The 27510-nt window shown below is 41.6% G+C and overlaps 2 protein-coding genes across 6 annotated transcripts in view; one reads left to right on the top strand and one right to left on the bottom strand.

The window, feature by feature from the left end:
• Positions 1–64: 64 nt before the first annotated feature.
• Positions 65–9821, bottom strand: usp1 (ubiquitin specific peptidase 1). Of its 3 annotated transcripts, none has more exons than XM_005457107.4 (9): positions 9452–9821; positions 8729–8969; positions 8256–8397; positions 5860–5961; positions 5295–5476; positions 4139–4863; positions 3686–3844; positions 3240–3441; positions 65–3019 (listed from the first exon to the last, which is right to left on the bottom strand). In XM_005457107.4, the coding sequence occupies exons 2-9, from the start codon at positions 8899–8901 to the stop codon at positions 2215–2217; spliced, it is 2490 nt and encodes an 829-aa protein (XP_005457164.1). In that variant the 5' UTR covers positions 8902–8969; positions 9452–9821; the 3' UTR covers positions 65–2214. The 3 variants fall into 3 exon arrangements, with proteins under 3 accessions (XP_005457164.1, XP_005457162.1, XP_005457163.1); XM_005457105.4 differs by having other exon boundaries at positions 8256–8400; positions 9452–9820; XM_005457106.4 differs by lacking the exon at positions 9452–9821 and adding an exon at positions 9244–9423 and having other exon boundaries at positions 8256–8400.
• A 2840-nt stretch (positions 9822–12661) lies between these two features.
• The window catches only part of kank4 (KN motif and ankyrin repeat domains 4), a 76613-nt gene continuing 61764 nt past the window's right edge, over positions 12662–27510 (top strand). The window contains exon 1 of one of the 3 annotated variants that reach the window (XM_005457111.4): positions 12662–12755. The gene's annotated coding sequence lies outside the window, so the exon portion shown is untranslated. Of the gene's footprint in view, positions 12756–14728; positions 15057–27510 lie in introns of those variants that run through there. The other 2 variants (XM_013275840.3, XM_005457108.4) reach the window with 2 other exon arrangements.

Here is a 27510-nt window from a genome sequence, read left to right as displayed (position 1 = left end):
TTCTGTGTTTATTATGGACTTTGAGGTAAGTCAGGCAGAAACCAAGACAACAAAAAGCATAAAGTTGGTGTGAAGGTAAAAACTTTATTGCTTTCACTCTGAAACCCCGCTATGCCACTTCCGCATAATGACAACTGGAATGGTACAGTTAAAAAGGACACAAAAACACATTAAGGGTGCTTTTAACCAAGTGTGCAAGCATTTCACTTTAAATAATAAACTCATCTTTGAAAGACAGGTAAAAAGGGTTTGTAATACTTAGAAAGACAGCTCATCAGACCCAAATAAATCTCTGAAACCATCACTAGACCTGAGATTAACAAAGTTACCTTTACTGAGTTTTTAAAGCTCAATTGATGCAAACCCAAATCTATCATCTGCTATCCATGACTAATCAATTAACTGTCACAAAACATTCAGTCCATCATAAACAGGAAAGTTACCTTGGACACACAGGGATGTTTCCCTGTGTGTGTCTGCATCAAGTTAAAATGTTTTGTGTCTAGGCTGTTAGATCAGATATGGAGCATATTAATGCAAAAGAGGAAAATCTATTTTTTTCTTCAACTATAGTATCTTAAATCTGTCATGAGACAAAACTTGATGTTACATAGGTGTAATCAGAGGGATGGTGATTTGTTTTAATAGATCAAAATATAGATATGTATATACATCTCTAAATATCTACATATAGATGTAGACATACATATAGATTTCAAAACCAGCAATATGCAAGTACAAAACTGAATATTCACTGCTTGAGAACTTCCATCAGTCCGGTTTTAGTCTTAACTTTGTTCTTTTATCTCTAATGAACTTTAAAAACTCTTTTAAAAGAAGAGTGGAGGTAGGTCATAAGCTAAATCATGGTCTCAGCGGGCAGTTTTTCCTCCCCATAATAACCATGAACTGTATATAAAGATATTTATACTGTGCTTTTTGACCCTCCTTGCAGCATAAAACTGAACTGCAGCTTAAGGAGTTTTAAATTAGAGATTCAGATCTTAAAATCCTGACTAGTGCAAACATCTCACTTGACAGTTGTACACTAAATTAGAGACTGTTAGAAGATTTTTTCAGACCGATATTTGGTCTTTTAAAAGTCTCATATTCTGATATTTATTTATTTCAGATACACAAAACATAAACAGAATTCTCTAACATTTGTTATATGTAGTTATTTACTTGTTTGAGCTTCACCCGATTCTGTTCAATGAGCCTTTCTTTACATTTGTGGCATCCCAACCACAAGCTGCCACAGAGAATCTGCAGCGCACCCTCTGGTGGTCAGACTATACAGATACCAATCGTGCTCACATTAAATCGGTTGGGCTCAATAGTAAAATATCAAACATGCAGTTTTCCATAACACTGTAAAATGTATATTATAAAAACCTGATAGTTCATTGATAAAATAAAATTCCAAGTGTCCTTCACTCTGACAAATCTGACATCTGAGCAATAACCTGTTGACTGCATAAACCACTAGTGTCAACGAAGCATGTAGAAACTTTTTGATTATTATTAGACAGCTGAATGTTTGTTGTAAATATCTGTTATAACTAAATGAGTTTCTGAGAATCTGTCAGTTTCACTGTATAAATGGCATCAGTTTGAGGCTTCAGATATACAACTAAATTGTCTGTACAAGTTTCTATATAAAAACCCTCACAAAACAAGGGATCAGTTGATGGGAAAAGCTTTAGTTCAAAAGCTTTTCTGATAAACTGAATAAAATATCATGAGAACATTTTCAAATTCAAACAGAATACAGACTGCTGCACCCAGGGGGGGGGGAAAAGAGTCAGTTTTCACCATTTTGACTTGATTAAATTTTAGTTCAAAGTGCTTTGCCATTTTGTAAAAAAAAACAACAAAACAATACAAAGTCAACATTGGAGAAAGACCAAAAAACAAAAGTACACAACTAATCATCCCTGACATATAGAAAATCCAATTGTCATTCAAAAAACAAAAAAACTTTGACCCCAACTGGGCGTTTCTGTTTAGAGTACCTGCACATGAGTGGATGAGAAGACGGAAGCGCCTTGATCCCACCGTGAGGCTGGTGCAGGTTTAGTTTTCCTTGGCTTAAGTCACTTCAGTTTCAGTGTAAATGTGCCAGCCACAGTATTTCTGGCACTGTTTGAAGCATTGCAAAAACTACATCTGTCTTTTGTCTGGGAGCTCAGTTTCCTGTAAGGTCTGTCTATTTCAGTGTCCAGGTTCAGGCATCCTTCTGTAGAACAGCAGGTAAGGTGTTGATGAGCAGCACGTCTCAGGAGAACAGGCTCGCAGGAAGTCCTCCTCCTCAAACAAACGCACCTCCGAGTCATCAAACAGCAGCCATTTCCCTTCATATTCTAAGAGGCTATTTAAAGCCTGCTGCTCTTTGGTCTCCGTGCTGCCACAGGAAGCCTGTGATGCCTCCTCTACTGCCTCTGGCTCTTTTTTAAGTCCGGCTTCAGTGTTTTGGCTCAAAATGTTGATGGTTTTTCTCCTATTACAACCCTCCGTCGAACCACTGCTAGCTGCTTTCTCTGTGTGTTTACTGCTGCTGCTGTTCCCGAGGTCATAACTGGACAAACTCCTCTGGCCTCCCAAGAGTCCGACACCGCCCTCTGACAGCTTTTTGCTCCCCGATTTGCTGCTTGCTAAACTCTTGCGCCGCTGTCCTCTCGTATTTAGGCTGAAAGACACCTCTCCATCATCGTAGTCCAGCACCTTCTCCTTCACCAGAGCACCTTCTTTGTCTTCCTTCACCTCGTCCTCCTCCTCCTTCTTCTCTTCAGTTTTTGTGTCCTGCAGCCAGATCTTCACATCTGTTAAGTCAGACATTCGGATGTAGGCAGTGTAGTGGCCACTGCTGATGGTCACACCACTATGCATGACGACAGCAAACAGCTGATAGTTTTGACCTTTAGTGGATGAGGACTGGGTACACCACTCCTCCAGGGATAAGGTCAAAGGAGTCTGTAAGGGAGTGTTCACTTTAGAAAGACCAGCATATGGGTCTAGTCTGGAAAGAGAAAACAATACAGATGTAAGAGTAAGTTTAGAAACTAGAGATCAAAGCAGTATAAACTCATCTACAGAAAAGGACTGATTCTGTTTCTCCATGATGAGAATCTTTTTAGTCTAAGTATGTGGTACAGCAATCACTTTTTCAATCACTAGCTCAAATTCATTCCAGTAGAGTTCGTGTAGCGTGGCAGTTCAGTGGACTTCAGTGGACTCACTCTAAACCGTTGGCGGAGAAGCGCTTTAGGTGAATAGTGATGACTTCAGGAGTCTTGTCAAACAGCAGACTCCTCTCAGCCTCTGTGTAGTGATGGCAGGTCTCACAGAAGTATTTATCCTCCCCAAAAATGCGCTCCACCGAAGCAAACTGAGATATGGCCCATTTCAGAGTCTTCAGCTCTGGTTTAGGGTCTGGTGAGACTGAAAAAAACCAAGATGACAGCACATGTTTGCTTTGCTTGTTTTAATGTTTATGAGTTGCTTTGTAGGATGGAGAAAAGAAGATGAAAAAATCTAAGCAACTTTTTCTGGCTTTCACTAACAAGACTGTCTTTCAGTTTTAGTTTCTGTTGTTTTAAGATAAAAGGGGGAAAATAAAACCCACAAAAAAAAAAAAAAACTCCATAACTACTATTTTACAACTAATAGTTGTGAAAATTCTCACCTTCAGAGAGGTCACCAGGGCTGCTGGGCTGGTCATCGAGCACAGGGACACTGATGTCCTGGAAGTCCTCTCTCCTCTCTGTGAAGCTCTCACACTCCAGACATCGAGTCCTCAGAACCAGCCGACCTTGGAACAAATGCTCCATGAGGCTCAGGCCCGCTGAACGAACAGAAAATCCACAGTTAGTGTAGGCTCCTAATGCACGTCAAAGTACAAATTAAAAGTTAAAGTGAATGACCAAACATTCAGTCTGTACCAACTTTTTTTGGGATGCTTATTCATTTAAATTCATTAATTGTGTTAAAATCAAGCAATTTTTTTTATATGGTCAACAATTCTATCAGGCATCATCCAAGACTTTTTTTTAATCAAGTTAAAGTGAGTCATTTCTTTCTTGACTAAACGTTTTCTTCATAATCGCTGCCTCTTACGATGATCACAGTTCACACGTACCTTGATGTTTAGGAGCCTTGCTGTGTTCGGATGCATTTTGGCTGGACGGCTCTTGAAGGTTTTTCTCGCTTTGGTCGTGCGTCACTCCATTTTCCTGCTCCGTTTTCTTTTGGTTCTTCACAGTTGTGCAGCTGATCTTTCCCACGCTGCGGAACTTGGAGAAAATACTTGGCTGCTTTCCAGACGGCCTCAGCCAGTTCAGCTTAGCTCTCTTCTTCCTCTTCCCATCTGCCTCTTTACACGTCTTCTCACCTTTCCCCTCATCGTCGCTTCCTCCTTCCACATTTGGTTTCTTCGTCTCTTCCTCACCCGCATCCTCCTCTCCACCTTTATTCTGGCTGCTGTCCATGTTGATTTCACTGGAGGACTTCCTTTTGGAGCGAGTGAGGGGTCTATTTCTACTCAGGTTTTCCTCAGCAGAGTCTGATTTCTTAGACTTGAGGGATTTGGATTTTTTCTTGGCGTTCCCCACTTCTGTGTCGCTCTTTCTTTTCCCGGCGACTTGACCATCCTCTTCCGTGGAAGCTTTGGGTTCTGCACCAGAGCCACCGGACCCCAAATCGAGACCATTCTCGAGTTTAACTTCCGACACATCCTCCTCCTCGCTTTCTACTTTCAGCTCTTTCCTGATAGTATCACAGGCTTCCTGGATATATCCCAGAATGCACTGCAGAACTTCCTGAGCATCATGCTGGAGATAACCTTCATACATGGGGTTCAGCTGCCTGCGACACAAAACCACAAACTTGTGTCAAATTGACAGAAAAATGCAATTTTAATGAAAGTGTTCAAAAAACACAAAAGTAAAACAAAAGTGCCAATCTGGAGTTTAAACATGTCAGCATGCTTACTTTAAAAGTGATTTGTAACCAACTCATCAGCTTGAGCTATGAATGAGCATGAATGATGACAAGTTTTTTACCTTTTAAACAGGACAATAATTATCAAAGCTCCACATTCATGATCTTACATGTTATATGCACGTATACAATGTGACAATATTTGGGTGTTTAGTAACATTTAATATTCGAGAGCCATTAAGTCATCGTGTTAGAAAAAAGACAGAGTGGGTACAAACTGGTTACCTAGCAACACAAGCGTATGATTAAATAAGCAACTGGGTTACAAATATTTATTGAAACTGCCGAATCTTTACCTGAGCGTGTGCAGAATTTTGCGCGGCGGTGTGGCTAGCTCGCCGTCGGTGAAGCTGTCAGGATTAAGCAGGAAGCTAGACTGCAGCTGCTCCACTGCAGTTATCAAAGTGTTGAAGCTCCCAAGAAGCTCGATGTGAGCTGGCAGAGCCTCCGACACACCGTCTGACTGCTGACAGTGTGGCTGTACGAAAATGACACAGAGTAAAAAGGTTACAGAAATATGCTTTCGTACCGCAGAAGACAGACAGCCTCCTTTAATACTGCTTCTTTTTTCAAAACTGTACATTTTACAATAAGAATAAAGTGCACTGTGTAATAACTCTTTGAGATGAAGGCTACTGGACTTGTTTTTGGTTCATGAATGTTATCACCTCTCTTCAAAAGGCTTCTTCAGTTCTAAAAACTTATGGCGAGTCCCATGTAATTAACTTCAAGTTCTGAAGACTAGAGTGCACTATATTGTTCAACAACTTTAAAATGAAGCATGCAACATCTCCCATCAGATGAGTTAATAAGTGCTAAACTCTGGAGCCACACTGTGGCTGTGATTTATTTTACTCTTACCTCTTCGCTTTTCTCAGTTTCTTCCTTGGGTTTCTCCTTTTGGATGGAGAGATCGTGAAGCTTCTTTATGCCTTCTCTGAAGCCTGGGCAGTAATAAAGAACCTGTAGACGCAATGAGACATCAACATGTCATTATTGTGATTTTAAACTGGATGTGTTAACAAGTAATCCACACGAGTGGAAAACTCAGAGCATCTTCAAGTAATCAGGTTGTTAAATGCTGGTGATATTATGATGATACAAATAAGTCCATGACCTTCACAGTCATTTGTGCTTCAGTACTTGAATCCAACAGTAATTCCCATTAACCCATTAATGGTCACAGTGAGATCTAACTTCCTTTACCGGCTCAACATTGTGGCAAAAATCTGTTAAAAAATGACTGTCCAAATATGAAGCTAAACCGTTCTATTTTAGTCGTTAGTCACACAGCTACTTGCTTTCTGATCACATGTTGGATGCACTTCGGAATTACTCTAATTATTACAATAAGCTCTTTAGTCATCCAAAGTAAGCTTAAAAAAAAATTCTATCAAATTTTCATGCAAGTCTTGTTTAGAAACATTAAAAAAAAGGATGGAGAGAAAAATACTATAATATTCCTAACTGTGATTAAAATTTAAGCAAATAAGTGCTACTGTAGTTACATATCTTCTATTAAAGCAGTGAGTACATCAAAACCTGCTCATTAAACTAACTCCATACTTCAGAAAAGTGATGTGCCATCACTTGATTCCATTAGCAACTAACATTTAAGTGAAAACCTTGTGCTTAATTTATGCTCCTGAGATTTGCTCTGTTTCCAGTAGGGCTGCCACAAACGATTATTTTGATAGTCGACTAGTCACCGATTATTTTTGCGATTAGTCGACTAATCAGATCATGCATCCATTGGACGTAAAACGTCCAGCTTATTGCACCAGCATGCATCTGCTCTTATATAACTATCATTAGCTTACAGCTTTAAGTGTTTAAAGTATGTGCTAACTAAACATAAAGACAAGATGATATTTTATTAAATTTTAATGAAATCTGCAGATTGTTTAGGTGAAGTTTAATAAACTCAGCAGTCTGCTCCTTGCTATCTAAAATATAACAGTATATTCTCGAGCATCTCACACTTCTGATAATCAGTTGTCTGTTTGACGTTTATTCAGCTGTGTAAAAACTATAACTTTAATCTCAGCCAAACCAATTTACTCAGGAACAAATAAAATACTAAAAAAAGCCAAACAATATCATTTTTAAGTTATCTAAGTGACTTATATATCACGTTTAACCTGAGTAGCGAAAGACAGCGGTGGGTTTGAAAACGATTTGCCGGGAGTCCGGTGTTCTCAACGGCTCTAGTGAGCCTTGAACCCCGGCTAGCTATCGAGCTGGTGGGTAACAGACGTCTCCGAAAACGTCGGAGCACTTTTGAGAACATGTGGTGTCTTGATAAACTGAGCAGATATTTGAGGTTTACACAGCTACATTCTCGCCTGAAAATAGGTTAAACGTTTATTTTGTGACCCAGAAAGAATAATAAGAGTAATATTAAAACTAACTAGCTGCCGCCATCATTGGAAACTGAGCAGGGCCGCGCTATGAATTCTGGGACACAGCTTCTTCTTCTTTGGGGTTTAACGGCAGCAGGCATCCTTGTACATGCAGTGCTGCCATCTTCTGTTTCAGTCCGTTATTACACTCTTAAATCCTACTACTTACTCCTGCGTCTTTTGGGATCTTACAAAGCTTCAAACGACGCGTCGACTATTAAATTAGTCGTCGACGATTTTGATAGTTGACGTAATCGTGACTAGTCGACTAATCGTGGCAGCCCTAGTTTCCAGAGATATTTACCTACAGAGATGGGTTTTTAACCAACAGAAATGTGCTGACTGGTTGACAAGTGGGCCAGAACAGGGAAAGAAGTTCAAAAAAAAAAAAAAATGTATGAGAAGTACAGTCAGAGGTTGCAGTGGATACTGTACATTGTTTACAACACTCAGTAGTAGCCTACAGACCGGTCGAACCACTTTTTTTTTTTTTTTTTAGCACTGCCTCCATTTGACTACAGAGGCTCTCTGCAGGTAGAACAGTCCAAAGCTCCCCACAGACTGCCATCACACTACAACCGCTGAACCACAATTTCCCCATCAGAAAATTGAACATTCCCAACATCACAAGAACATCCACTTCTGAGTGGGATAACACAGGTGAACAGGTTTGAGGATTCAATGCAACTTAAATCGCACAAGAACAAACCACACACACTGTTAAGTTTCTGTGCAGTTTTCAACTTTTCCTTCAGTATATTTAAGCCCATCCTACCATTTGTACTAAAACACTGGAACAAGTGACAAAACATCTATTAACGCTGGAAATTAACTCCATCTGTGGTAATGGCTCACCTGTAAGATGCTGTTCAAATAGCAGGTATTGCCCAGATTATTGAGTCCCACGAACGGCACCAAGTTCTCTCTCTTCTCGCAGGACAGGAGGAGGCTGGGTGAGGAAGGACACTGAGAAGGCCCAGGGACCACCTGATCGCAGCTGCTGATCGGTTAAGAAGAAAGCAAACAGAAAGTCAGCAGCTAATAAATTGAATTTCACAAATGACAGCCACCATCGCGGGCACACACTGTTTTTAAAATGATTACACTGAGATTAATGTTGAAGTCTAACACCAGCTTGATTGAGATGAAGCCTATTAAAATCTAAGGTGTCACTCATCTACACGTGCATTATCCTGCCCTCACAACAACAGTGGAATTCCCGTAATTATCTAAATGTAACTGTGGGAAAACGAGTGCTTCGGGCTGCCCAAAACACATCAGTCTGGAAAACTATTTGTGTTTGACGCACACTGGTAGCAGAGACCTACCTTGCCTCAGGCTCCTCTGGCTCACATGTTTTGGGTTCTTCTGTCTGAGGTTCAGAGAAATCCAGAGCCCGCTTGGTTTCCTTCTTCTGGAAGAACTTCAGAGAGAGTTTGCTCTTCTTCACTGGGCTCCCCGGAGCCGCTACTACCACACTTTCACCCTGCAGACCTGGCATCTTTCCTCTCAGTACCTTGAGGGCGATTTTTCTTTTAAATTCCTACTGAGACGCAACAGCGAACCTCACTGGTGAAAAATGGAAACACACAATGTAATTTCAGCGGGCGCCATCAGAGTTCAACGAGAACGAACGTAGCTGCGCACTTAAGTTCATGGTCCACTATTGTGCAGCTACACACGGACAGGTTCAGTCTAATCAAGCACACACTTCTCAATAATACAGTCGAACCGGTTATTGACCGAACCACGCATTATATAACATGTTAGCTGGCTAACGCTAACTTAAAGGTGGTACTTTGTTTCAGTCCCTCCCACAAACAACCGCTATAGAACGGCTTACGTTAGCAGCTGTTTTCGTTTTAAATGACAGGGTAGCGACAAATAACTCGGCGTTTTTTGAGCACGTTGCGCACATCACAGCGACAAACTGGCTCGAGAAGGTGCGGTGAAGAAGTGGGAGGAGAAAACAGAAAGCACGCCGTTTCAAACTGTTCACGGCCAAAAAGGACTTCTTTGAAATCCCAGCAGAGTCGAGAACCAAAACTCACCCGAATGCTTCATTCCAGTTTAAGCTTGATATTTTCCATTAAATATCCCGTCTCGAAATGCTTTAAGGACTGTTTAACAATTCAGACGGTGCAACAGAAGTTGGCGCTTTTTCCTGCTTGAAGATTCGTTGGCCGCTACATCGCCGGCAGCGCTCGGATATCGCGTCAAATCATCCGGCCAAAATGTTTAAAAAAAACGGTCACTACTAAGCTTGAAAATATTTCAGGTGTTGCCGAACATTTGGAAATGCGCGCAGAACTCTGGAATATTCTATACCTGAAAAGATTTACATGCCAGATTTCAGGCTAATGTTAAGACAACTATTTCGGCTAGACCCAACCGGCCAGCTCCCAGCGCCATTCTTGTAGTCCTTTCTCCAGCTCCTTCTAATTAAAAGTCGAGCTAAACTTGAACAGTCATTTCTCATGTCTCACTTTTTTTCCCTTTTGAAGGACTAAGATTTTAAATACAGGACATAAAAAAAAAATTGCTTTCATTAAATGAATGTAAAAAAAAAAAAAAAAAAAAAAAGGTATACAACTCATCAAGGCTTCCATGGAAGCCAAGGGCCACAGAGGCTTTCAAATTTCAAGTTGAGACAAGCTGAAGCTGGTCTGTTGTATAAGAGGTATAATTTGGGAGACTGTGCTCTATATTTCTTGAATCCTCTTCACATTTTATATATCTGATCCAACACCAAATTGCGATTTACAGAAAAATGGTTAACATAGAATCAGATGTTTGTATAGAAAGCATAATATTATTAAGTACAAACCAATGAGCAGTGTTGGGGAGTAACGGAATACATGTACCGCCGTTACGTATTCAGAATACAAAATATGAGTAACTGTATTCCGTTACAGTTACCGTTTAAAAAGGTGGTATTCAGAATACAGTTACTTTGGTGAAATAAATGGAATACACGGCGGTACTTCCCTGTTTCATATTGTCGCGGGTCAGGATTGTTTGGGTTTGTTTGACAGCTACGTTCTGTTGTTCCAGGCGGCAGCGTTACGGTTGCCATGGTTACAGGGTGACGCTCTCTCTCTGCGTGTTTCCTGGGTGAGACAGCGCCTTTGTGTTGTTGTTGTTGTGCTAAGCTAATAGGCAGACTGCTACAGGCATAGCTCTAAAGAATGTAGCATCATGGGCAGTGTAGTCCGTGCTGCAGGGAGAATGGACTACCATACCCGTTATGTGTCTGTGAGCGAGGGAGGGAGAGAAAGGAAAAGTCCGAGCTGTCACGGAGCAAAAACGGGAGCTGGAAGCATGTAAATATAATAATAACCACAGCAGCCAAGAAGAGAGCCTGAGGAGCCCATTTGTAAGTAAGCTATTAAGACTCAACTGTACACTGTGTTCGTGTTTTCCTCCGGGAAAAATAAGTTCCGTTGGAGCAGCCTTTCAACGCCTCTCTCTGTCTCCCGCAAGCAAAGTTGACCCAGACAACAAAGTAAAGCTAGTTTTCGGCTACCAGCCCGACACGAACCCGACGTATTAGCCCGAGGTCCCTTTACTACGTTTCGGACCTTCAGTAACAGTAATAAATCACAGCAATAGTACATTCACGTAGTTGTAAACAGCATGATAATATATTAAGTATTCCAAAGTATTCAGAATACGTTACTGTCATTGAGTAACGTAACGGAATACGTTACAGAATACATTTTGGGGCATGTATTCAGTATTCTGTAGTGGAATACATTTTAAAAGTAACCTTCCCAACACTGCCAATGAGTATGAACAAAACTGGGTCCAACAGCAAAAAAAATAAAAAAAATAAATCATTACCTGAAAAAAAACCCCACGAGACTATAATAGTATAGTTATATAATAGTAAATTATGAATTATGCTCAGTCATCCAGGTAAGAAAATCCCACAAAGTTGAATCTGTTCATCTAGAGGTACATTTCAGTGGGAAAAACGTTTCATCTCTCATCAAAGTGACTTTTTCAGCTGACTGCAGCTTTCCCCAGCATTATAAGCAGTTCATTTGCATGATGACTGAAAACACCCACAAATGACTAACAATGGGCCATTGATCAATGATCACAGTGACTGCAATAACAACACTTTAAGATGGTGAATGATGTATTCTTAGGCTAATACAGGGCAGGGAAGCTGAAGGATTCCTGGTTATCCCAGACCATTCTGAACATGGAGGCAAGAAGGTCATTTACATGAAAAGGGAATGACCATCTTTGAAGCAAGGACAGGGCCTTACTTCACCATTTTACAGCGCTGTTTGTGGCTATTCTCCAATTCTCTTTGAATGGTACTCATGGCCACTGATGAATGGTCTTGACAGTTTGCATATTAACGATCATAAAAATAAACTTTGGCCCTGTCAGCTGTTGTGCTGTGCTCTCATTAATGATATCAAGTCATTGTGAGCCAGAACCAAAATCCTGTCACAAGGTAGATGCTGCAATAAAAAAGGTAAAAAGTGTCTGACATTAAAAAATGCCCTTTTCCAAGAGAGAACTGGACAAGCAGAAATTGCAGCAAGTTTAACATCCCAGTCCTATAAAGATATTCTAAGTGGTCAAAAAGGACTGGATTGATTATAATGTAATTACAATAATGGAGTCAAAGATACTTGCAGACAGGTATTTTTTTTTTCAATCTTATACAGTGACTACAGTCTATTAACCAATATAAGAAAAGCTATTACGCATAAAAAAAAAATGTAGAATTGAACTAGATCTGACCTTTTTTGACAGTTGATCACTTTTTGGCACAACAGGGGAAATCTGCAGTCCTCCAAGTTAGGAAGTCACTGCCACCAGATAACCGGGGTTGATTTTCTGGGATTAAGTAAGTTAGTTTAGTTTGAGTGGGGATGAGATTTTTGCACGTACCATTTAAAGTCGTAGATAACAAACCAAGCAAATGTCCTACTAAAATCCTGAGCAAGAACATGGCAACCACCGACTTTCATTAGCCAGTTCTTTTATTTTGAAAAAAGTAAACGGAAGTTTATAGTTTGCAGCTGTTAAAATGAAACTATATATTTTTTGTGGAACCAAAGTATATTTGTGGACTTTTGTTTAATAACGAAGCTTGTCCCACATCAGCTGTTCATAATTGTATTTAAGGAAGCCATTTACATGTATACATAATACATAAAAAGGGAGAGAAACCAAAACGCTTATTGTACAGGCACTGCCCGCTTTGCACCAACAGGGGACGACATTATCCAGCCGAACGGAGATCGATCTGTCCAGTAGTATCATTCCCTCCTTCACCGGAGCATCTCATCGTTTGACAGTCTCCGAGGCTATCCCTCCGCGACTGTGACGGTAAGACACTGTTTACGTTTCCCCTGCTTCCAGCGTTAATTGATAAACCTAAATCTGCTCGAATAGCCGGGCCGCGAGTGCGTCTAGTTTAATCTTCTTTACAGCTTATTTGTATCAGTTGCACTGTTTTGCTTTAACAGTATTACAGAGTGCTTTGGCTGGCGTGTTTTTTTTGTTTTTGTTTGTTTGTTTGCTTTTTTTTTTTACGATATAGAGAGGATCGCATCACCTGAAAGCGGCACAGACATGGGGAGACGGCAGGTGTTTCGTTTCATCCATGCACGTAGTCAGTGCAGGCATTTGTCAGTACGACAGTATGAAGGCTGGACGATCCGCTGCTGCTGTTGCTACAGCTGCTGCTGCTGCTGCTGCAGAGTGGTTGCTTGGTCAGCAGCAACGTACCGATGGACACTGAGCTGCTGTGCCTCAGCTTCCAGAAAACCTCAGTGGCTTTCAGGCTGATGGTGGTAGGATGTTGCAGTAAGGATGCTGATGCAGTAGTGGATGGGAGTACTTTAGGGGTGCTAAGACTTCCTGTGGGACTGTAGATGATGATGCCATCGCCATCCTTCAGTCTGATGGCTCAGAATACTCTTCAGTCTCCAGCTCTGAGGTAGCTTTAACAGCAAACCTCTTAATTAACTTACTAGAGCCTACCAGAGTCCCACACTTCACTTAAAGTGGGTTCAGTTTATCCTAAATCACTCTTGTTGTGTGACTTCATTACAGATCAAACAAGCAGCTAGTGATCTCTTTAGATTACAGAAGGCGGGCCGGGGAGGGGATGTGTTGGATATGCTTTCTCTCTCACTCACCATTTAAATCCTAACCAGGAGACTCACATTCAGGAGGATTACTGTGTTTCGCTTCTCTCATCACCTCCTTATAACAGAATTTTATAAAGAGGGCATAGCCAGGTCACCCACGTATCAAGCTGCTGTATGCTGAAGGGTCAAATGTAAGCAGGGCTTTATTTTCCGGTATTTTGGACGCTGAATACGATAACTGGAGAGATCTGTGCTATGAAACGTTGGTGGCAATACTCTCTCTCACCGGAGAGACTTTCCATTTTTAGAAGGCATACAAAAAAAAAAAATGACTCGAGGAACAGTGATGAAGAAAAAAAGCTTCTCTTGTACCTGAATGTAACACATTCAGATACTGTTTATGGACCAGTTTTACAAGAACTTGAGTAATGAGGTGCTTGAATTATGCAAGTGGCCTTCATCAAGGTTGGCCTTGTCCCACGAGGCCCAAAGCTCTAGTGGCTGGAGCGGTAGAGGTGGGTGGTGTGGCGGGCTTAAAGCCCAAGAGACAAAACAGCCCCCCTCCTCCAGCCTCCAGCCTGGTTCTCTCTCAAGAACTGAGCGCTGGTAGGAAAATGAAAGCATGCTGAACGACAGGCAGTGGTGAACTCCAAGAATGAGAAGCATGTCCAAGTCTGCTACACTTGTGTGCACATATGTACTCAGAAATGCAATGAAAAACAGAGACTTTTCTTTCAGCTTAGAGCAGCTGGGACAAAGGAAAACTGGAGCGTGATCCAAAAAAGCAAAAACACAAGCATAAGTGAACAGTTTACGCTTCTCACTTTTCACATGTTTTGCATCCTGTCTGAGAGGGGTTTATAAGGATAGGGAGAAGAGAATGGATGGATATGTTTATCTGCTGCACTATGACTATAACTGTAACATCAACACTTTATTCCATTCCTTTCTCACACAGAAAGTAGTTTGGTGTGTAAGCGTGTCAGTGAAAGTAAGTTAAAGGGACCCTTTATAAGTATGCATGTGTGCATAACCCTGCATGGATGGATATTTGCATATATCAGATCAGATCAGATCTCAGGCTGCACATAGGATTCCTCTCTCTCTCCTAGCATACTTGTGAGCATCTAAGCGAATCCCGTTTGATGTATGCCGAGGAGGTGGGTGTATCCAGCCCAGCCGCTCTGATGTTGGGAGGCAATAACTTCCATCCTACTCAGTCTGCTCTCTACTCTCACTGCTCTCCTGTTTCAGCCAGTCTGTCTGCCTCCTAGCGTAGTACTCTGCTTTCACTCACCATTATTCATCACCATCTAAGGATATATATATATATTTACACAAACTCACAGAGGCAGACGGAGCACCTTCCTAACGGACCCGAGACTTTGCATTTGGCTGATAGAGATATAAAATATACACCACCCTGCAAAGACATAAAAGTGGGGCTCTCTAGCAGTTCTTCTCAAACTGATATTTGTTGTTCCCTGCTACTACATTTTTTCCGTCACAAAGGATTTCACAAGCAGCTGCTGAGGTAAGGGAAAGATTGATTTTTCTCTGTTTGACTGTTTTTCACGTGCATTCATCTCCTGGTGCATCCTGGTCTTCCAGGTTCGGTGCTTGGCAACTTGAGAACACGTTTTATTTTTAGCATCTTGTGTTTGATCAACTGATTATATTTATTCTGGGCTTCTCTCTGAGCTTTTGGATCTCTTAGTATCTGTGTTGTAATCAGATGAAGCAGTCCGGGCATGCACATATATCTATGCATTATGAGCAAACGTGCTAACAAATGATATCTCTTTGTTTATCATTACTCCCCCTTTCTCGGTATACCTGCTGATCCTTCCTCTGAAGTGTTTTGTTAGCAAGGGCAAGCATCAGTAAAACTCACTGCTGCTCCAGCTAACCTCTTTCAGCTGGAGCCTGACATGTGCACATATGTGTGGGGTTACAATATAAGCATGCTGTAGTGAAGTGCTGTAACTAGTCAGTGGTCGGTCAGAAGGAGTAAAAGCGAAGGATGGTTGTTGTTTGGAGTGATCATATATGCAACTTCTGCTTGGTTGCCTCTGCATTCAGTGTGCCTCTCTTTGCTTTTCCCTTCCCTGCCCTTTCCCTCCCTCTCTCTGCTCTCTTATGGTCTGCTTGTATTCACAGTCTTGGTCACTGCTCTGCTTGCCTGCCACAGACCATTGGCCATGGTTGGATGGCTAACCACAGCTACACAACATTAAAAAGGCAAAAAGTTCCTATTTCGCAGGGCATGTTCGCAGGGTACCACTTTGTGTGTGTATGTGTGTGCTGTATGCTGCATTTACTCACTTTTGGATTTCTACTCCGTCGCTCAGGTGAAAGGGCAAGCTGTTGTTCACACATAACACACATTGTCCTCAGAGATACAGCTGACCTGCATTTAGTCCTTGCGTGTGTGTGTGCGCATGTGTGTTCTGTGTTTATGTTTGTGTGTGTGTCAGTGTGATTTCCTTGGAGGTTCAGAGAGGTGAGTCATACCAGCTCAGAGGCTGGTGGCTGTAAGAGTCATTCGGTGTAACGATGCCTTGATGTGCGATTTGCAAATTGACACTGTCTGATGGAACCGTGTATCTGTGAAATGCCAACTTTTCAGGAAATGAAAGCAAGCAGAACTGCCTTTTTAAGCTCAGTCGTCATTCATTTTTAAGGCTTTCTAGTACAGCTGGAAGCGGTTTTGTCATCTCAAGTCTAACAGAACTTTCTCCACACAGAGGGGTTTGTAGAGTTTTCAAGCTAGCCGAGAGACTGTTAAATAACATTTAAAAAATCCAAATGTTGAATATCTAAGACGTAAAATAAAAGCATGCATATTTAACATAAACAAAACAAACACTAACAGCACACAGAACATGTTTTTGTTGATATCTATAACTTGCAGCGGGATCATAGCAGCGCGGTTCTTTGATTGGGAGTGTCTGCTAAAATTCTTCAACAGCTATTTGTTGGATTGCCATGAAAACTCGGACAGACATTTATGGTACCCTGAGGAAGAATCCTGCTGACTTTGATGATCGCCAGAGTTTCCCTGTGAGGCTGTTGTGAAGCTGTGTAAAATGTAAATATAAACAGAATGCAATAATCTGCAAAACTCATAAACTCTGAGCTATTTTTACCTCTGTAGCATCTATTTTTTAACAGCAGTTTGTAAATGTCTGTGCTGCTGTTTAATATAAATATAGAAAACCTTCCCTGAAACTGACGCCATCAGGATGGGAGCATGTGTTGATCTTCAACCTCAAATTTTCATCTAACTTTCAGCACTGATGGTGCCTTTTTAGATGTGCAAAGTACCAGTTTCATAGGCACTGACGAACCCCCATACCATCAGAGACGAAGACCTTTGAACTGAGTGTTGATTACAAACTGGATCATCCCATGGAGGACTCGGTGTCCATGTTTTCCAAAAAGAATTTCACATTTTGATTCATCTGACCACAGAACAGTTTTTCACTTTTTCACAGTCCATGTTAAATGACCTTTGGCCCAGAGGAGACTGTGGCCTTTCTGACCCCTTGTGGCTTCTACTTCTTTGCATGACAGAGGTTTAGCCTGCATTTGTGAATGGCACCATAAACTGTGTTTACTTGATCACAGAATCATGCCCGTGTTTAATGCAGTGTCACCCGAAGGCCCGAAGCTCACAGGCATCCAGTATCGATTTTCAGCCTTGGCCTTTATGCAAATATTCATATTATGTACTGTAGATATGAAGAATCATCTTTACATTGATAAACATGATTCTGAAATTGTTTCATAATGTGAAGATTGTTGAGTCTCTGTCCATCTTAGCTTCTGATACACGCTGCCTCATTTTCTATCCAATCATATTACTGACCTGTTGCCAGTTTAACTCAATTAGCTGCCAAATGTTCCTAGAACTACTTACTTTCCCGGCCTTTTCTCGCCACCTTTTCAACTTTTTTGAGATGTGTCACTGCCATCAAATACCAAACAAGATAATATTTTTCATATAAAAGCAAAATGTATCCGTTTAAACATTTGATATGTTTTCTGTGTTCTACTGTGGAAAATATGGTTCCAGGAGATCTCAAAATCTGTACACTCTGTTTTTATCACGTTGCACAGCATCTCAGACTTTTTGGAATTGGGGTCGTACATTTACATTTTGCGGGGTGAACTAAAAACAGCTTGAAGGGTAAACTGTCCAAGTTTGGTCTTACAGTGGAAACCAGACGCATTAGAGACCAAGCCGTAGGTAGAACTGTAAAGGAAGGCCTCAGCAGCCTAATCTGATGGAAAGTCTATTGAAGCACTAAAGCAGACACACACACACACACACACACACACACACACACACACACTGGGCCCACCCAGAATGTGTAGCCACTTCAGTGAGCATTTAGCATGGCTGCTCTTATGCAGAGCAAAAACATGGAACCGTGAACAAAATCATGCTACACTTTTCTTTCCTCAGCAAGCCTGTCGTGTTGTCTGGGTCTGCGTACGTGATGGTCGTGATGATAATTATTTCTGTTTATTATTCTGAAGATAGCTTCCAAACAAAGAAGCAGCTCAAAATACTTCACACGGCACACGACACGAATCCCTCACAGCGTCATCGCAGTGATGTGTGTGCGGGTCTGGTGTGTGTAGAGCAGCGCCTGGTGGGAGTGTGCATGAAGTTAGCGGGTGCCAGTAGATGCCAGTCTGTGCCCTGGCTGAGTGCCCGGTGCTCCCATGTGGTTTAAGTTCTCCAGAATTTCACATCCAGTGACTTTTCCAAAGACTTCACCGAACCCATAAATGTGTTTGTTGGCCCACACAGTGTGTGCGTGTTTGTGCACAAATGTGTGCACCAAGTTGATTGCTTAAAAGGATAAGGGTGTCTAATTTCATACTGTAGCAAACAATGCAATGCAAAGACAAAACAGAGCCAGGAACAAAAACAAAAAGAATCAGTGAGCTTGTGTGAGCTGTCAAAAACACGTCCTTTTATGCATGTTTGAGGTTGAGCCAATGCAGGGGGACACAAAGTTGATTTTTTTTATCTCCACAGTATTCAAAGTGTTAAAAAAAGATGTGCTTTCATCAAACAAGTGGCAGAGTTGTGGGTAAGGAGCTTTAGGGCTTCTTAGCACTGCTGTGGGAGGGAGAGGGACTCCTAAGCAGTCAAAGAAGCCAAAAACCCCTTGCTGAGAATACACACTGATACAGTACACAAGCACTAAGAGTTAGAACGCGCACACACACACACACACACCAGCTGAGTGAACGCCCAGAGACAGCACTACTAATCTCATTCTCTGTTGACATACTATTCCTCAGCTGTGCCACGCTTTCTGAGCGCTCTCTCGCAGCGTGTTGATATCCTGACGCTGGAGGTGTATTCCCCGCTATCAGAGTCAGCAGAAGGTAAAGTTCACAGAGGGCCAGAGGTGTGTGCATACTCTGTGCCCTCAGCATTTCTGATCTGCAAACCACAGCTGTGCACAGACTGCACTATTTTACAAAACAATAACTCTTTGCAAAAGTTTAGATGAGTTAGCACTTCAGCTGCCTTTAGTAGCAGAGTTCATCTGGAGCGCTGCTGTGAACAGATTAAGAACAAATGCATTTAAAATTCAGACTTGCCCATAAAAAAAAGATAAAAGAAGGATTTAAAAGTGCAAATAAAATGAAAAATGTGCAACTTTATCAACTTTGAAAATGGAGACTTTTGTAGAAATCAGCACTTTGGCCGCAGACGTTCACGAATTGGCTGAGGTGGATCCAGACCATTTTTGGACACAAGCCAGCCATGAAGTCAGCGCCAAGGTAGGCAGATTTCTTTCTTTGCCCTGAAAGCACGTTTTGTGCTTAAAGGAATGTTAGCTGGACTAGATCTGTGGGCAGTGCAGTCTAACTACAGACTGAAACAATTTTCTCTATCAGTGTGGGTCTTTTGGCAAACTAATTGAAGCCGTTCAGATCAGTGTTATTCGTATCAACATCTGATTACAGGCACGACTCATTGGTCACCATCACTCCATCACAGAGCATCACATCCCTGAATTAATCCACCATTAGCTGTTTTATGCTTTGCTGGGATAGTAGATACAGATTGTTAGCGATTAAAGTCTGGTACTTCCAGTGCAACTCCCTCCACACATTGAAGAGCCTGTTTTTGGTGATCAAGACAATCTGCAACAGATTCAGTGCTTTGCAGAAAGCTGGTGATTCATCAGACATCTAACGTTTATGCTTTGCTTTCTTTTGTGCTGACAGTCATACCTGACCACCCTTTCCTATGCATGTTGTGACAGTAGCTGTGTTAAAGAGCCTGCTTTTAACTTTCCTTGTTTGATTCCTTTATCTGTTTCTTCTTTTATATCTGTGCCATGGCGATGTCAGTTTCAAACTGAGATCTGAAAGGGTTTCAAGCTGTTGTTAAAATTTAAATGACACTATTCGTAAGATGATCTTTTTTTTGTAATATAATCTTTTCATAGATATATGGCAACAGGAATCAGTCCAGTCCTGGAAAAACAAAGGGTTATGCGAGCATTGTTACGGAGCTTCACAATGGTGCGTGTGTTTTTGTGGAGTTTCCATGGTGGATGCCTGAGTGGGTGAGTTTAGCTGGACAGGGGTCACTGAGGTGGGCTGCAGTTCTTTGCTGAGTGGGACTGTGGAGATCAGAGGAACAATACAGCAAGGCTTGTTCTTGTTCTTTGGTTTTCGGGATGGGTGGGGGACACTGGCCCTGGTTTTCATTTTTCAGCAAGACGACACATTTAAAATGTTTCACGGCACCGCTGTCCTCCACTCACCAAATACTTACCCATATTTTTAATTGTGCTGTATTTGCTGGTATGGACTGCGAACAAGCCTGGGGATAAGGTTTCTAATGTTATCAGAAAGGAAACAGAAGTTTTCAAGTCATTACAACACTGCTGGCAGCAATAAGAGCTTTTTAAACAAAATACCTTATAATATGATGATATTATAAGTAAATGCTTAAAGTGATTATCAAACTTAGGCACTTGCATTTTAGATTCACCCCCTCAGATGCTGATAATGCACTAACCTTGTGATAAAAAGCGACGTAAAAACGTACAGATGGATTTTCAGGTAAAGATTCAAGGTTCAAACCAGCTGGACGTTTCTCAAGGAGCAACACTGACCAACAATGGCTTGGTCCATCCTTACATTGTTCCCTCCCTTAAGTATCCCCACCACTGATTCTTAATGGGTTCCTGGCATTGACAGGCAGGAAAAAACAGAGTCTGTCGTGAGTGGAGTCAAGACTGCTGAAGGGAACGTGGGACTTCCTTAATGGAAATTTCATCGCCAAATACTGTGTTTTAATTGGCTGGATGCAGGAGGCAGGAACTTCCTGTTGGAGTGTTGTTAGAAGTAACCACTCCCTGTGAAAGGCCAAGGTTTTGTGTATGCATGACTTTATGCTCATGTGTGTTCTAATCCAGGAATAGTGTTTTGTTGTTCAGAATATTTACTTATAAGATGTCTGTGCAGAGAAATCTTCGCTGTGGATGCACTGTGAAGTTCTTGGGAGGATTGTGTTTTTGGTGTGCACAGTAGAGACTGAAATAGAGCAAAGCTTTCCATCCATTGAAGTTCAGCTGCTATTATCATGTGACACACTCTACTCTCTGAAATATGAATTGGCCTTTGATTGCATTGCATAATTTGCAGTACAGTGCTCTAGTGAAGCTGTCTGTGCAGCACATGCACTGCTTTACCACTCAGTTTGCAATTATTGATGCCACCACATTACACTGTAATTGGCCAGATGTGTAAAAGGGGCGTGAAAGTGTGTGGCATTACCCGCATTTGCACGTTTTATATAAATGCCTTTTATACAAATCTTTTCCTTTGATTTGTATAAAAGCGGTTTCATTTACCTGTGTATGGGCAACGCTTACAAGCAAGTTTATTTAAAGCCTGCTCTGAACCTTTCGAGCATGTCATGGATCTCAGTCCCATCCAATCAGCCACCTGAAGGCTCTGATTATATGTTTTCCTCAAATAGAATTTCATTGCCATCACTTCACAGCCTTGACTGTGCTGCACTTAATGTATGCTTACATTGAGTGATGCGACCAGTGTTTAGACTTCAATTATCAGCTGTCTGTATACTCTGCATCCACAAGTTTGTTCCATGTGAGCTTGCTAACTGAATTACATTGACTCCTACTGCTCTTGCTGACAGCATGAAAGATGAGGAGGGATTATGGGCAAACCACAGCTATACAGGAGAAGAGTATATGGAAGGATACGGTTGTGTTAAAAAGTTTACATGCATATGGGCATAAATTTGATGGTAATTCTTGGCTTTTAATGATTTATTTTTTCCATTCCTTTTAGAGGGTGGAATAATTGTACAGCATATACATCCACACAGGATCAAAAGTATATATACAGCCTGACTAATATTTGGTTACCTTAGCAAGTTATAATTCTGTCTGGATATTTCTTTCTGGATATATCTTTGAATTGGTAGGTTTCATTTAAATTCGTTGGTTTTCTGACATGTTCCTAGCTTTTATGCTTAGTCCACAAATTTTCAAAAAAGGTTGAGAATGGGTCCTCAGTAAGGCCATTCCAAAACCTTTGTCCAAAACCAATTTTTATGTGTGTTTGGGATCATTGTCACACACCAGAAACACCTAGTTTCAACCATCTAAGCTGTTGTGTTCAGGTGAAGTTGAAGATTTTGTAGGCCAAATATCCCTATTCCTTTATTATTCCATCCACTTTGTACAATGTACCAGCACACCTAACAGCAAAACTGCTTGACAGTTGGTACAGTTGGTACCAACTGGTTCTTAGGTTTGAATGGCTAACCTTTCCTCCTCTGAACATACCATTGTGGCTAAGTAGCTCAATCTTTCTGTTTCTAAACATCCTAACCAGTTTCTTCTCATCTGACAGTGACAGTTTTGATCTTCTTCCAGACCTTGGCACATATACGGCTGTTTAAACTGATGATCCTGGACTCTGCATTTTTTTATAAATGGCCCATTAAGCCCTGATGAGTGTACGTAAACTTCTAACCATAACTGCACATGATTCAAATATGTGGAAGAGTATCAGAGTTTATAAATGCCACACTGGTCACTGGACAGTAATGTGACAACTTCAGCTTGTAGTTAGATTCTAGATTGTATTTTAAAATAGATGTCCTCCACACGATAGAATGGGGCTTATTTTTCCTTAGAAGATTGCAAAGTTAACTGTTGGCTGGTTCTTACATAGCACTTTTCAATTCTACCCAATCACTCAAAGTGCTTTATACAACATGCCTCATTCACCCATTCATACAAGCTATTTTTTCTATGCTTAAGTGCTTTCTGTCTAACATTCACACCCAGCCACACTCCAATGGATTCATCTGAGAGCAACTTGGGTTTAGCATCTTGCCCAGGGATATTTGGCATTCAGACTGGAGCAGCCAGGGATTCAACCACCAGCCTCCCAATTAGTAGATGACCTGTTCTACCTCCTGAGCTACAGTCACCGTGTTCATGGTTAGCTACTTTTCAAGCTCAGTATCTTTGGATTTTGGACAGTTAGTCAGGGAGAAAAAAGACGTGAAGAGAATATTTGGGCTTGTGATGGCCAGTTTGTAGCTTTCAAAAGCTTTATGGTATCTACAGGTGACAGAAAAGTGTCCGACAAGTTACCAGTGGCAAGAATTTTAAAAAGAACAGCTAAAAATGTCACGTGATGCTTTTCACAGGTGAATGAGATCCTGCAGAAAAAACGAATTTTCAAACACACACCACTGTTGCAGGCACTTTAAACCAGGCACAATTGGTATCTTCCATTTGCATAACTGCAGTGGCAGCAGACCCATGCTTCCTGTTGTCAAGAAAAGAAACAGCAGCAGCAGCAGCAGCAGCAGCGGTGTAGCACTGCAGATGTCAGAGACATGTCAGTCTTCTTGTTATTTCCTCAGTGTATGCCTTTGATGAATAGCTCCACATCTAAGATATCTCCCTCTTTGTTACACATTATATATAGATTCCATTCATTTAAAGGTTATCTGCATTTGTGTTCTCCTGCTGCTTGTGTCTTCCACCATGCCTGCAGGTGTGTGGGCTTTTAAGTCAGTTTTTCAGTTTTTCTTTGTTTTGTTACAGAAGTTTCTGAATGTGAACGTGCAACGCCTCCAAGTGTTTGCGAGTATGCTTTCGTGAACCTTCGAGAACCGAGCGATGGTTTTTATGTCTGTCTTGTGCTCGAAATCCCCAACACTACTCTCAGGACAACCACAACACATGCTTTCTCTATCTAACGACTCATTTTTCTAATGAAAATTTTATGCCTCCTGTCTGCAAGCCAAAGAGAAAATTGTCCTTATGCCTTTTCCACCCTCTCTGTTCTCCATCTTCTTGTTCTAGCTATCCCACACACACACACTGGCACACACATATAGATTACAGATACAGGCTCACCTCGTGTTGTGTCTAATGTACATATCGCTTTCCCCGGGCGTTAAAAACTGACACATTTGAGGTTATAGGAGTAAAGATGAAAGGCATAGATGAAACAAAGACGGGATAAAGAAGAAGTGAGATGATGGGTAGCAGGTGAGATTGAAGAATTTTTCTGTGTAAAAGAATCCAATGTGTGATTGTGTGTGTGTTCAGAACAGTTGTTTGATGTTCTTCCCACCTTCCCATCCCGTAATAAGTTACATGAAGCTTAGGATTGCAGATCAACAGATGAATGCTTTGCTGCTGCATGTACTGAATGCGAGTTTTTGGTTGTGTCTGAATGTGTGAAATCACACTGCTCATGTATGCAGTGTTAATTTACACACATGCATGCATAAGCCATGAGATGTTAGAGGTGTGTTTGTGTGCGTTCATTGTGGTCAGAAAAGTTCTCATTAGAGTTTGTCAGTTTTGCAGCGTGTTTGTCCTCATTGGAGCTGCTGCATGAGTGGGATTTAATGAGCCTCGACCTTGGCCATCTCCCCCACCTTTGAGTGTGCGTTTGTGCATTTCAGCTCCTATCAGCATCTTGCCGGAGCTGCTAAAACACTTATTTCCCCCAATCACAAAACAAGCGGATACTTTTGTTCAAAAAGTGTTTACTCAGCGTTCTCTTCCCACATAGCATTGAATATTTGGGCCAAATGTGTCCCCGCATCAGCAGTTTTTCTACTGGCTACATTTGACCTTGATTGACTGTGTTGACTCAAAGTGAGTCCGGCTTCTGCGGCTTGACCACAGGTTCACCTGTTATAGACCAGCTGTCAGGTGTTTTGTCACATTTAGGCACACTTTCCATGACCCAGGTCGAGTCTGGATCGTGGTTTTTGGGACACATCTGGCTCACGCATACGTGCCAAAAGTACGTCATATTAGGGTAAACTGTGTCTGCTAGTTATGGACAGCATCATTTTAGCCACAATGCAACAAGCTCCCCCTGTATTCCCACTGAATTTTGAGAAAATCAAGATTGCATACAACTTATAAAGTTTAATTTAACACTCAGGGGCGACAAAAAATGCTTAGTAAATAAAAAATGGCAAAAAAGACCATTTAATATTTCCATATACCCGATCAATCAATGGAAAAAAATGTGTGTTAGAAGCAAACATGGCTTCATGTATACACAGGTAGAATAGCCTGTCACATTAGCTCAGAAATAGTGGCAGTTCATAGTGAGTAACACTTTGATTCGGTGACGGGCGGCAGGATCAGGCTAACAAACACAGCAGACTTGGCAGGCAGAACATCAACAGCTGGCAGGCAACAGGTAAGAGGCAGGGAAACTGAAACTGCTTTGGATCAAAGGAAACCTGCCGCTGTAGCAACATTAGGCTTATCAGATATTATCAGATATGTGTAGAAAACTGTGCTGGGAATTCTTAAGCTGCCTCTCGATGTTTGTGGTTCACAAATGTATAGATCTGCTTCTGATGAAGCACTCCCTTTCCAAGCGCTGTGGAAAAAAAGGGAAATTTAAAGGACGCGGCTGGAGTATCATTTACTGCCCTCGGTATCCCCAAATTCAACTAATGCCCCTGATATGTGGAACCTCAGCACAGACTTCAAAAAGCAAGTCAGCAGCGTGTGGCGAGGGAGAGCGGGGAAGGCACAGGTGTCACTGTGACACAATCAGGCAAGATTGCAGCACTTGAACAGGCACACCCGCCATGAATAACTCTAATCAGCAGGACTGCATCCGCGAGGGCCTTTTCTGACTGTCACTCAGGGCCAAGTGTTTGAAGCCACTTTTCATGTTTTAAAGCCAGCTCCTCCAAATATACTTAGCAGTAGAAATTGAATCCAAATGACATCCTTTAAAAAATGTTTTGGCAGCAAACAAAATCAAAGCATAAAGGGATTAAGGACAGGCTAAAATTAGGGGTTAGTTAAAAAGCTCTTCATGAAAGCAAATAGGATGCTAGCAACAAATAATTACAGCTTTAGTTCACTATTCGAAAGGCAAATTATTTTATTAAGCTGCAAGACAAAAATAGTGATCTGCAAGAGCGCGTTGGCGCACTCTAAGCCGTGGATGCTCAGGCACAAGCCGGGCCAACTGCAGTTAGAAAGATATGAAAATCTAAAGTTCACACACAGCTCTCTCATCCACCAGTGAGGGGCTGTAGCTATGATTATGAACAAATGATGGCCATCACTGTGGTTTAACTGTAGTACTGGTACAGGAACAACAAAGATTCAGCCACAAAGGCACACCAAAAAGTTTGTATGGATCACATAATCTCGATAGATCTGTACAGTATAAATTCAAATTTTCCTGACATCTTACAATGTGATGCTCACTGAGACTGTAAGCATTCATTTTCCAGTGTCTTGGTAAAAAACAAAGAAATAGAAACTGAAATTCCCATTTCACTTCACCAAATCCCCCAAAACTCTCTATAAACACTCAAAAGTTTGACTAGCTGTCGTTTTCCATTTTCTTCTGGCCTCCGGAATGCCAGAAGTTGCTGACACGGTGCCATTATCTCCCTGTTCTCCCCGGTAACTAAAATCCACACAGACAGCATAGCCAATCAGATAACAGATAGCCCTTGATTTCAAATCAGCGCCGCACGCCTTTCATCCTGCTGCTAGAAAGCATTTTGCTTGACAGATAGGTTCCCGGCGAGTGTTTACTGTAAGCAGCATCTGAAAAACGGACATAATGAGAAAGGAGACGGGCGGGGGGCAGACGTATGATATGGTGCTCCTGTTAAAGATGCAGAAACAATGAGGGGAGGGGAGGAAAGAGCAAGAAAGCAGAGGAACGGTGGAGAAAAATAGAAAGCACAGAGTGAATAGGATGAGGAAGAGGTGATGAGAGGTGGGAGACAAAATCCGTCTTTCAGCTCTCCTCCCATGTCAGCTGGAAGAAGCTGGGTGGAGAGATGTTAAAGGAATGAATGGGTAAAAAAAAAAGAGTGAGAGAGAGAGATTGTCATTACTGCATTCCAGAGGCCATGTTTTCCCTGTATCTCTGACTGCCTGTATGTATGCCTCCAAATCAGATATTTCCATCAGTCAGCCATGGGTTCCTGAAACACTGAGGTACCTCTTTTTTTCCCGTTTTTATCCAGCAAATCTGATCAGAGAGATAAAGGAAGGGAAGCAGGCCAATAGACAGACTGGGGATAGACAGAGGAAGCAGATGAGAAGGCGCCAGTGATGGTTGAAAAGAGGAGGGAGTGAGAGAGGAGAATCTGCATCTTTGATATATTTGACTTCTTTAATGAGGGTTCGGGTCTCACCAGCACACGACTCGATGATGTGCCTTTCGTCACTCCACTGTCGTATTTCCTCTGTGACATTAATGAAACTCTCATCCGAGCCCAGGACCAAACCTCAGAGTAAATTGGTTTCCTCGCCACTATGATCACTGGTTGCACCGCATATTTGGAATGGATGGAGAAGACCTTCCTGTTCAAATTAAGCAGCTTGGCCAGCTGTCAGTGTGAATTAGTGTAACAATAAAATGGAATAAATGTT

This window comes from Oreochromis niloticus, linkage group LG17, assembly GCF_001858045.2.
Source record: "Oreochromis niloticus isolate F11D_XX linkage group LG17, O_niloticus_UMD_NMBU, whole genome shotgun sequence".
Lineage (NCBI taxonomy): Eukaryota > Metazoa > Chordata > Actinopteri > Cichliformes > Cichlidae > Oreochromis > Oreochromis niloticus.
Note: the sequence above shows the minus strand (reverse complement) of the source record. Positions and strands in the feature narration are given on the sequence as shown.